The sequence below is a fragment of the Tamandua tetradactyla genome, chromosome 15, assembly GCF_023851605.1.
Source record: "Tamandua tetradactyla isolate mTamTet1 chromosome 15, mTamTet1.pri, whole genome shotgun sequence".
Classification (NCBI taxonomy): Eukaryota; Metazoa; Chordata; class Mammalia; order Pilosa; family Myrmecophagidae; genus Tamandua; species Tamandua tetradactyla.
In genome coordinates, this window is record NC_135341.1 from 76,304,104 (window position 1) to 76,316,704 (window position 12,601).

A 12,601-nucleotide genomic window follows, 5' to 3' on the forward strand; every position below is an offset into this window, starting at 1 on the left:
TGTTCCCTCTGCTATGAACATTCTTCCTCTAGATATCAGTACTTCTAATTCTTTTACATTCTCAATTCTTTATGGAATGTCACCTTTTCAATGAGGTCTACGTTGAGCATTCTATTTAAAATGGTAACCCATATTCCCTGTCCCCCAGTACTCCAAACTCCCCCTACCCTGCTCTCTTTCTTTCAAAGCATTATTCATCTTCAAACTTACTATATAATTTACTTATTTATAACATTTATTGTATAATTTTGTCTCACTCCATTAGAATGTCAGCTCCAGGAGGGCATTTTTGTGTATTTTATTCAGCCATGTATTTCAAGGACCTAGGACAGTACTTGGTATATAGTAGGTGACTAATCAATAATTGGAGAATGAATGGAGAGGTAGTGAGGCTAACCAAACGATTTGAAACTCTCTCCCCATTCCACCTAGTCCTAGAAATGTCCAGTCCTCAATCATGATCCTCGTTGTCCCAAGTTCTTTGGTAGCAAACTGCACACCAATAATTTTAATGTAATGATGTTTAACAAAAGAATAATTCAATGAGAACTTTAGATCAAGGTAACCAAAAAGTAAAATTATAGACAAATTTATAAATTGATGACTTTGTGTAGAAAAACTTCCTCATTATCATGAAATAGATTTTAAACACTGCTAAAAATATCAGAGTAAGCTGTAGTTTTAAATTATGGAGTAACCTGGTGCTTGGCAGTTAAACACATCTGGAGCAAAAAAGCATTTTCCTGTTTCTTCAGCAATCAAGGCATAGTCCACCTGGCTGAGACCGCTTACAGCTGGCAAAAACAAGTTCCAGAGGCCCTCTGCTTTGGCCATTTCCTGTCAAGGTGATGAACATGCTTGAGTGATCATAATTTACCATGACCTAAAGTAGTTTATTTTAAAAAGGTGTTGGTATTTATGCTTTCGGAAATTTAAAACACCTGTGGAGTTATTTATTTCATTGTACACCACAAAGTACAAAACCAACCGGCAAATCATTACAAATCAAATAGTTTTTTGCCTGTAAAATATGAATGCCATTTCCTCCAAGCTTCCTTAGATTTGGCTGAAAATTTGGGTACTTCTTATTTAATCATAGCCATTATGAGAATTTCCCACATTTAGGTAGAATCATGCCATATATACTATTTTGTGCCATTTGGTTTCTTATATTTGTTGCTGTTAAGATTTGAAAATATGCTATTTGGATTAAGACCTTGTGGGACAAGTGTCCTGTCTTGACTTCAGTCTTAATTAGTGACAGCTGGTAGTTGTTTGCTTTGATATTTTTCCTTGAAGGTGGTAAGAGGCTGTTTTCATCACTACCATATACAGAATACCATGCAGCCTAATTTGTATATTACAGATTTTGTTACTGAGCATTATTTAATTTTTTTTTCTGCATGGGCAGGCCTGAACATTATTTTTTAAAAGTTATTGGTGATATAATTATCCTTTACATATATAACAGCAACAAAAATCTAAGGTTTCAGAGAAACACTTGTGTATGAATTTTCCAATGCTGTTTTCTTTTTTTTCTTACCTTGAGTTTATCAATCACTAAAGGTTTTCTCCACTTGTCCACTGAATTTTCATTTTGAACATAAAATTCAATTACCTCCTTAAAGTAATAAAAGGAAAAAAGTTCATTAGCAAAAGTAAACAATGTCCAAACTACTAACATCCAAAGTAAACATTTTTAGGTAAAGAAGTATTTTCAGCTGTTATCAAATCAGTAACATTTCTTTCTTTTTTGTTTTTAATGTCATTGTTTTAATATCATGAAATGCAAATACAAAACATTGTACAAGTATATTTTTTACTACCTGGAGATGAAATACTGTTTGTGTTTTTATCAGAATCTGTTATCACCCAGTCCTAGCTACTACCAATGGCTTTTCACAGGGATTTCATACCAGTCTTATGAGGTTTTATCATGAATAAAAAAGCTCACAACTTTTTCCACTGCAGATTTACATTTATCTTAATATTCCTATTAAACTGCCTTGAAGAACTGATAAGAAATACAAAATCTCCTTAGCTAAGAGTGTTTTTTTTTTTTTTAACATGGACAGGCACCAGGAAACGAACCCGGGTCCTCGGGCATGGCAGGCAAGCATTCTTACCTGCTGAGCCACCATGGCCCGCCCAGCTAAGAGTTTTGAGTGAGTTCATACTGGTGGAAATCTCCTTTATATTGGCATTGCAAAGACACTGCATTTATCTGGGATAAGAAGAAGTATAGCCTCAATAGCTCTATTACTGTTTTGGCAAATTACCAACTCCTGCAAAGTCCAGAATATTACAATAGATGGTATTGGTTAACCAGTAAATCATGAAACCCCCTTTCTGTAATTCATTCACTGCAATGGAGGACAATAGAACCCCACATGCACTAAAGAAATGTAACTATTCAAATTGTCCGTCTTTCCTACCTCGAAACTGACTTAACCACATTGAATGAGAGCAAACAATCAGCCAATAAAGTAAAATGTGCTAAAGTGTCCAGCATTCAGCTTCCATAGCATACCTCACAGTTATCGACCATTTCTCAGCTATGAGTTTTCTTATGACAAAACAAAAATGACAAAAGCAGCATTGATTTGTTGGGAAATGTGAAAAAAAATTAAATCTGTTTATTTTATAAAATATTTTTAACTAATTCTGTTTTTATAAATAAATAAATGCTATTCTTGCTGTTAAAAAATCAATTAGTCAACCTTAAAGAATAAATTTTGGGGTATTTAAAACAACATGTTTGGAAAGAAGAGGCTCACATTTAAAAAAAATTTTTAATTGATATATATAGTATATTCACATAGCATGTAATCATGTAATGTGTACAATCAGTGGTTCACCATATCACCATATAGCTCTGCATTTATCATCACAGTCAACATTTTTGTGTGTGTGAAAAATAACATATTTTAAAAAGCAATAAATGTCAAAGCACATCACAATAATTAGTTGTAGAAGAGATTTCAGAGTTTGGCATGAGTTACAGTTCCATAATGTTAGGTTTTTACTTCTAGCTTCTCTGAGATACTGAGACTAAAAGAAATAATAATATAATGATTCAGCAATCATACTCATTTGTCAAACCCTAGCTACTCTGTATAACTCCACGAGCACCTTTGATCTTTCTCCCATTCTTTAGGTGTATTTGGGTTATGCCCATTCTAATTTTTTTCATGTTGGTTGATATGGGGATGGAAACAGTTGATGTTATGAAGAGGCTGGGCCCTCTGCATCCCAGGACTTACCTGGTCCGGGGACCCATCTGGAGGTTGTAGGTTTCTGGAAAGTTACCCTAGTGCATGGAACCTTTGTAGAATCTTATATAATGCCCTGGGTGTTCTTAAGGATTAGCAGAAATGGTTTTGTTTGGGGTTTGGTAAGTATGATAGGTAGCAATGTCTAACTGAAGCTTGCATAAGAATGACTTCCAGAGTAGCTGCTTGACTCGATTTGAACTTTCTCAGCCAATGATACCTACTTGTTATGCTTCTTTTCCCCCTTTTGGTCTGGATAACTTTGTTGATTCCATGGTGCCAGGGCCAGGGTCATCCCTGGGAGTCATCTCCCACACCGCCAGGGAGACTTTCACTCCTGGATGTCATGTTCCACATAGGATCAAGGGCAATGGTTTCACTTGCAGAATTGGGCTTAGGGAAAGAGGCTTCATCTGAGCAACAAAAGAGGTCCTCCAGAAGTAACTGTTAGGCATACCTACAGGTAGGCTAAGCTTCTCTGCTACATACATATGCTTCACAAGAGCAAGCCTCAAAATCAAGGACTTGGCCTATTGATTTAAAGGTGTTCCGAAAGTTTGACACAGTATCAGGAGTTTCCCTGGTGGTGAAAAGCTCACATTTTTATCAGATGTGGATATGTTCCAACTTTGAAAGATTTGCAAAGACAAAATGACTATGACTTTCCTTGCCACCCAAATCATTGACAATCTTCCTTTTAAAGATATAGACTTTTTTTTCACTTTTCATAATAAATTCTCTTTCACTGCAACTCCTTTGTACATGTTTTAATAACTGCATGATATTAAGTTCAGTAAATGTATCACAATCTGACCTGTGATAATTCTCTTCTGTGTGCTTGTTTCCCTTGATTGCATATTCGTATTTATGAATGAAAGAGCAAGCTAGGTAGTCAGCTTGGTTTCCTCTGCCAATTCTGGCTTCTTCTCTGAATGATGGGCTGGTTGCAAGTGCTAGAGCACCAAAAGATAGGTTTCATTTTAGAGTGAGCAGGTGGGGATGTGGTAGGCTGACAAGCAAGCTAAGGTCTCCAACCCCACTGCTTCCACAAAATAAAAAAAAATAAAAACAACAAAAAAACATCAAAACATGGAGACCCCTACTTTAGGGCACTAACCCTCCCTTCGGAAGACCTGGTTTCTTGAAGCGGACCATTTGCTTTCTTTAGAGTGTGGAGTGCATGCAGTCTTCTGTCTGGGGCAAACACTCCTGATGCCTAGAGTTGTTAAAGACCAACCCAAGCAGCTTTTCTACAGGTAGTTCTTCAGTCAAACATATTGCTTTCTCTTACTCTTCTTACTCAAGCTCTGCATTTCAGCCAGTCATAGAAAGGTACACTGTGGAAAAAAATGGTTACTACCTCTGCTATAGCCTTATTTTTTTATTTTGAGATGTGGTTTCCTCTGCTAAGATTTTTCTTCAATATGATTCATTCTGCTTTCTATTTCCAATTCCTAACTTTTTTTAAAAAGCCCTTAGCCCTCTGACATACCTCTCTCCTGTTTTCATGCTTTTATGAATTTAATCCAGTTCTTTTTACTTCTCTATTATTATTTAAATGGGATTTTATTTGAGGAAGGACAGGTGAGTACAAAATTCAGTCTGTTATCTTGACTTGAATCAATAGCGTCACATTCCCTTTTAAATACCTCAAAGTTCAGAGTTTTAAAACTCAAAACTAAATAAATATTAACTAGAGCAGAAAGTCTTAATCAATGACTGCATATGAAAGGTAACTATATTATAAAGAATTTATTTAAGTAGTATTTTCTTTGAAAAACTATACCCCACTTTGTAAGCACAGTTCAAGTCAGATCTTAAATAAAAATATGATAAGTATTCATATATCAACACAGACCTCCCTACAAACGCATATCAGCTCTAAAAACATTTTGTTGAAATGTTTTGCTGGTCTAGCTCTAGACATCTTTGATTTTGCTGGTTGTATCAGCTAGGGTTCTCTAAAGAAACAGAAACAGCAGGAAATATCTGTAGATATAAAATTTATAATAGTGTCTCACATAGCCGTAGGAATGTAGAGTCCAAAATCTGTAGGGCAGGCTGCGAAGTTGACAACTCTGATGGAGGGTCTGGATGAATTCCACAGGAGAGGCTTGCCAGCTGAAGCAGGAAGAGAGCCTATTTCTTCTGAATTCTCCTTAAAAGGCTTCCAGTGATTAGATTAAGCATCATGACATCATGACAGTTCACCCCTTGTCAACTTGGTAGCTATAAAGATCACCCTAAACCATACTTAATTTCTAGATAGAAAATAATAAAAGACACATTTTTTCCTCACTTAACAATACTCAACTGTCCTGCATACAACCAGAAACAAATTAAATCTCCTCAGAATAGCGTTCGAGTCCTTGGGTAATATTTATTTTTAAACTTGATATCTTACAACTTAAATACTATAACGTGAACCAAACAGCATGACAGTCCTTGTTTCTGTAATTGATCATGTGGTCATAGTTCATATTGATCACTACCTTCTTCCACTACTCATTCCATGTTTCCTTTACCCTCAGCAAGCACTTCAGCTGGCCGTGAAGTGCTGGTGGGCAACTCCTGAAGTTTCAGAGCCATTGGTAGTTCTGCCTGGATTGGGTTGTTGCACTTTTCCACTGATTTTAATCACAGGGCATGGTAGTACTAAAAGACACCCTAGGGGATCTCCTATATTCCAGGAAAACTCTTCTTTACCTCCATTGTGTAGCTGCAGTCCTAATAGTCAGGGTCAATCACCCCAGCCAGTAGTGACTTGATTCTTGATTCAGGGGCATGAGTAGCCCAAAGTGACCAGGTGGCAATCTTAGATTCCAGTTCAATGGAATCATTATTGTTTCTCCTGGTGGAAGCACTCCCCTTTTGGAACTAAAACCTGTAGACTAGCAGAGCTCAAGGTTGTAGGGACAGGAAGCAAAAATTTTCCTAGTGGATCACAAGGGGTAATAGTGAGTGGTGCCACTCCAATTTCCACCCCTTGGTTCCTGGGCCCATGGATCCTGGCTACAGGAGAAACAACAACATACAGTGGGCACTGATTCAGAGCATACACAGCTTCCTGGAGAATATTACCCCAGCCTTTCAAGGCATTGCCACCTAGTTGGCACCATAATTGAGTTTTCAAAAGGCCATTCCACCATTCTATCAATCTAGCTGCTTCTATATGATGGGGAACATGGTAAGACCAGAGAATTCCGTGAGTATGTGCCCATTTATACACTTCATTTGCAGTGAGGTGTGTTCCTTGATCAGAAGCAATGCTGTGGGGAATACCATTACAATGGATAAGGCATTCTATAAGCCCACGGATGGTAGTTTTGGCAGAAGCATTGCATGCAGAGAAAGCAAAACCATATCCAGAATATGTGTCTATTCCAGTGAGAACAAATTGCTGCCCCTTCCATGAAACAAGTGGTCCAATGTAATCAACCTGCCACCATGTAGCTGGCTGGTCACCTGAGGGAATTGTCCCATATCGGGGGCTGAATGTGGGTCTCTGCTGCTGGCAGATTGGGCAATCAGCAGTGGCTGTAGCCAGGTCAGCCTTGATGAGGTGAAGTCCACGTTGCTGAGCCCATGCATAATCTTCATCCCTACCACCATGACCAGTTTGTTCATCAGCTCACTGGGCAATGACAGCAGTTGCTGGGGAAAGAGGTTGGCAGGTATCCACAGAATGGGCCATCTTATCCATTTGATTATTAAAACCTTCTTCTGCTGAAGTCACCCTCTGGTGCGCATTCACATGGGATGCAAATTTCTTCATGTTTTTAGCCCACTCAGAAAATATATCCACATACTTCTTCCCCAGACCTCTTTATCACCAAGTTTCCAATTATGGTCTTTCCAAGTCCCTGACCATCCAGCCAAACCATTAGCAACAGCCCATGAGTTAGTATACAAATGCACCTCTGGCCAGTTCTCCTTCCAAACAAAATGAACTACCAGGTGCACTGCTCAAAGTCCTACCCACTTGGAGGATTTCCCCTCACCACTGTCCTTCAAGGACACCCCAGAAGTTGGAGTGGCACAGCTGTCCACTTTCAGGTAATACCTGCATATTGTGCCGAACCATCTGTAAATCAGGCCTGAGTTTTCTCTTCCTCAGTCAATTCACTGTAAGGAACTCCCCAAAAGGCCACAGCTCTGGTCTGGGAAAGAGAAGGTAATGTGGCAGGAGTGGAGACCATGGGCATTTGGGCCACTTCCTCATATAACTTACTTGTGCCATCAGGACCTGCTCTGGCCCTATCTCGTATATACCATTTCCATTTTATGATGGAATGTTGCTGTGCATGCCCAACTTTACAGTTTGGTGGGTCAGACAACACCCAGCTCATGATAGGCAACTCAGGTCTCATGGTAATTTGGTGGCCCATGGTTAAACATTCAGTCTTACTAAGGCCCAGTAGCAGTCCAGAAGCTGTTTCCCAAAAGGAGAGTAGTTATCTGTAGTAGATGGTAAGGCTTTGCCCTAAAATCCTAAGGGTCTGCATTGTGATTCTCCTATAGGGGCCTGCCAAAGGCTCCAGATAGCATCTCTATTTGCCACTGACACTTCTAGCACCATTGGAACTGCTGGATCATACGGTCCAAGTAGCAGAGCAGCTCGTACAGCAGCCTGGACCCATCACAGAGCCTCCTCTTGTTCCAGTCCCCACTCAAAATTAGCAGCTTTTCTTGTCACTCAATAAATGGGCCAGAGTAGCACACCCAAATAATGAATATGTTGTCGCCAAAATACAGAGACCAACCAGGTGTTGTGCCTCTTTTTTAGTCATAGGAGGGGCCAGATGCAGCAACTTATCCTTCACCTTAGAAGGGATATCTCGACATGCCCCAAACCACTGAACACCTAGAAATTTCACTGAGGTGGAAGACCCCTGTATTTTTGTTGGATTTATATCCTATCTTCTGACATGCAAATGCCTTACCAATAAGTCTACAGTAGTTACTACTTCTTGCTCACTAGGTCCAATCAACATGATGTCATCAATATAATGGACCAGTGTGATGTCTTGTGGGAGGGAGAAATGATCAAGGTCCCTGCAGACAAGATTATGACATAGGACTGGAGAGTTGATATACCCCTGAGGTAGGACAGTGAAAGTATATTGCTGACCTTGCTAGCTGAAAGGAAACTGTTTCTGGTGGTTCTTACTAATAGCTATTGAGAAAAAAGCATTTGCCAGATCAATAGCCGCATGCCAGGTACCAGGGGCTATGCTGATTTGCTCAAGCAATGATACCACATCTGAAACAGCTGCTGCAATTGGAGTTACCACCTGGTTGAGCTTATGATAATCCACTGTCATCCTCCAAGACCCATCTGTTTTCTGCACAGGCCAAATAGGAGAGTTGAATGGGGATGTGGTGGGAATCACCTCCCCTGCATCTTTCAAGTCATTAAGAGTGGCAGTAATCTCTGCAATCCCTCCAGGAATCTGGTATTGCTTCTGATTTACTATTTTGCTAGGTAGGGGCAGTTCTAGTGGCTTCCACTTGGCCTTTCCCATCATAATAACCCTCAGTCCATGAGTTAGAGTGCCCATGTGGGGATTCTGCTAGTTGCTCAGTATGTCTATTCCAATTATGCATTATGGAACTGGGGAAATAACTACAGAATAGGTCTGGGGGCCCACTGTGAGACAGACCTGAGCTAAAACTCCATCAATCACCTGACCTCCATAAGACCCCACTCTGGTGGACCAGAGTGACGTTTTGGGTCCCCTAGAATTAATATCACTTCTGAACCAGTGTCTAATAATCCCCGAAATATGTGATCATTCTTTTCTCCATTGCACAGTTACCCTGGTAAAAGGCTGATAGTCTCCTTGGGGAAGGCTTGGAGGAAGATTAACAGTATAAATTTGTGACAGTGTAACAGGGTCCTCCCCCAAAGGGACCTGGCCTCCCCTTTATTCATGGGGCTCTGGGTCTGTAAACTGGCTCAAATCTGGAAATCGATTAAGGGGCCATGACTCTGTGTTTTTGAATTTTGTAATTCAAGTTAGACTTCTGTTCACTTGACCTAGAACTCTTTTGCTTATACAGCTCAAACAAGAATTTAGTAGAATGCCCATCTATTGTACTTCTAGGCACCCCGTGATCTACTAGCCAATGCCACAAGTCTCTGTGAGTCAGATTATTTTGACTCCTGCTTTGAGTCTGCTGTCTATTATGATAGCCATGTCTATCTTATCCTTGGCAATTAAGTGCTGCCACCTGGCTTCTGCCAACTCAGGATCTGGTCATACCCCTTGTGTTTAAGGATTCTAGCTCAGTGACAGCAGTTCCCACGGTAATATCTGAACTACAGTAGAGAAGGGCAACTACAGAGCTTTTCAGGGATGATGGCGCTAGTCTCACAAATTTATTTCTCATAGTTCTGGTAAAAGGTACACCCTCTGGATATTCCTGGGGTGTAAGAACATGCTTTGCATGAAAACATTCCAATCTCTCTAAGCCTCTGGATCCCCTTATCTACATTCTATCAGGGTAGTTCTGGCATTTCAACCTCAGGTAATGTTGGCCACCTTTTGATTCATGTTTCAGCCAACTATCCAAACAAACTGTTAATGCCTTCTCTTACCCCTCAAGCTATAACATTGAATGCAGAATCTCTGCTTAGTGGGCCTATATCAATAAATTCAGCATGATCCTGCTTTATATTTCTCCCACCATTATCCCACACCCTTAAAATCCATAGCCACACATATTATTCTCATTTCTGTCTATATAAATTGGAAAACTCACACAATTCTTTTGGTGTATAATGTACCTTCTCATGGGTACATCTCACCTTTTGGGGCCTATTGGGACTTTAGTCTAGTTATAGGTCTGGAAGAAATGAGGGGTGATAGGGTTGGGTCATGAAAGGAATTAAAAGTATCTTCCAAGTCATTTTCTTCACAGCATTCATTTGAAGTTTCATCTGGTGAAACAAGATGAATCACTCTAGGCTAATCCCTTCAGGTGGAGGCTGGGTGTGCAACTACTCAGGGCAAGCTGGAAGTAGGGTGGTTATGTGTCAGGGCAGACTATTACAGGATTATCTAGAGAAGATTCAGCATGACCTAGGGTTTCAACCTCTCCACTGACATCATTATCAATCCGTATGTCGCCATCCCATATTTCAGGGTCCCACTCCTTTCCAATCAATGTCCTCACTTTAGCTGTAGACACCAAACAAGATTATGATTTCAGTTTACGTTGTAAACGTCCTACTCTAACAATAAGATTCTGGGTCTGATTTTTGGAGATCTCAATCTATGGCTACAGGAAATAAGATTTTCCTTCAGAACATTCATAGAAATGTTTACATCTGTCAGATGTAAGCTTCTCATTTGAAACCTTAAGCCCATCCCTTTCACTCATTAATGTACACAGTGTATCTAACAACAACAAGCCAATATCTCTATACCTTCTATTTCCACAAAACTCTGTAAAGGTATCAAAAACATTATTCCCCAGAGTCTGGTTTCATACAAGTGAAGCATTAGAAGAATTGAATGGTGATATTTTGACTATCTCTTTTGCCAACTCACTCCATGGATTGGCAGTATCATTCTGATTAGGGAATCAGAGTTCTTAGTGCCTTTGAGTCCAGTCAGAGTAGAAAGCCAATCATAAAAGCCCATTTAAGATTCTGTTTCTTAAAAACCACTCCTGGTTACCAAGCTGGATTAGCTAGAGTTCTCTAGAGAAACATAAACAGCAGGAAATATCTGTAGATATAAAATTTACAAAAGTGTCTCACATAGCCATGGGAACATAGAGCCCAAAATCGGTAAGGCAGGCTGTGAAGCTGAAGACTCCGATAGAGGGTCTGGATGAATCCACAGGAGAGGCTTGCCAGCTGAAGAAGGAAGAGAGCCTGTCTCTTCTGAACCCTCCTAAAAAGGCTTCCAGTGATTAGATTAAGCATCACTCCTTGCAGAAGACACTCCCCTTGGCTGATTACAAATGGAATCAGCTGTGGATGTAGCCAACGTGATCGTGATTTAATTCTATGAAATGTCCTCATAGCAACAGACCAGCACTTGCCCAACCAGACAAACAGGTACCACCACCTGGCCAAGTTGACACATGAATCTGATCATGACACTAGTCTAGCTCTAGACATCTCAGAATCACTGAAGATTTGAATGGGAAAATATTGTTTATCTAGCCATGCCAACTCACCTTGTAAATGAAGATAAAGATAAACTTTTTTGTTCAAGGCCACCTAATCCATGGTAGGGGTGGACTTAAACCATTTCTCACAATTTCTGCACCGCCAATCTAAGCACACACATAACCTACTCCACCTCTCTTACATATAATAGCATTATTCTTTTCTTCACCACACTTATGTCTTACTTAATGTCTTTCTTCCTTGCTAAAGTATAAGCTGCATCTATCTTTTTCTTCTTTTTACCTTCAAAAGCTCCCTAGTGCCTAACTCGTTATTAAGTATCCAATAACTATTTGTTAACTGAATGAATGTGTAGTGTTGCCTTTGCAGGTTCCATGAACTTACTGAAATTAAAATAGTAGCTGTGGGGGAATACAATAGTGATCTGTGAACATCTTGACATGATATGCAAAATTTTCTTGGTATGTTCACTTGTGTAGTCTACTGTTCTTACTAAATTTTCACAGGAGCCAGTAACAATAACAATAATAATCAGCTGAAAATCACTGCATTAGGAAAAAGCCTACCAAGCTCTCCCAAATAGTATTTTATTCTAATTATTTAGAATCCCAGCCTTGCAAATAACTCATTGGTAATTTTATTTCCATTGACTTATGCCAAAAGGCATTCTCTTGGCACTTTTTAAAAGCTTAGAATTTTCCAGGATTAGAGTCTGTACTATCTCAGTGCTAGTGTGAAGAGGGGAATCTATGAAAGGCTTCATTGTATACCCTAGAAGCAGCAATAACAGAGGAAATTCTCATTAGTCCTTTAGCACAAATACATTCTATTTTTCATACAATATTTACCTTTTCAGCAGGAAGGACGTGCTGTTTCATGAAATGCTTCACTCTAGTAAGAACTTCCTGGCCTGTCGTAGTCTGTACAAATAACCATCCAGTAGTATTATTCTGTGGTAGTGTAGTTCTAAAAGTTCTTTAATACAACAAAAGATTACAAAGATGTCAAAATCATTTTTATATATTTATGAATATAATGTTTTCACCTCCCGGCTCATGGAAAAATATCTTAGAAGGGCTGGCCATATTTTGTCTCTATTATTTATTTATTTACTTATTTTTCACATGGGCAGGCACTGGGAAATGAACCCAGGTCTCTGGTATGGCAGGCGAGAACTCTGCCT

The 12,601-nt window shown here is 39.5% G+C and overlaps 1 protein-coding gene across 1 annotated transcript in view; it reads right to left on the minus strand.

Moving 5' to 3' along the window:
- The window catches only part of ACAD11 (acyl-CoA dehydrogenase family member 11), a 122,068-nt gene that overhangs the window by 45,439 nt on the left and 64,028 nt on the right, over nt 1-12,601 (minus strand). The window contains exons 9-11 of the mRNA XM_077130136.1: nt 12,267-12,393; nt 1,544-1,621; nt 699-837 (exon numbers count right to left, since the gene is read on the minus strand). Coding sequence (XP_076986251.1) covers nt 699-837; nt 1,544-1,621; nt 12,267-12,393 — 344 coding nt within the window. The remainder of the gene's footprint in view (nt 1-698; nt 838-1,543; nt 1,622-12,266; nt 12,394-12,601) is intronic.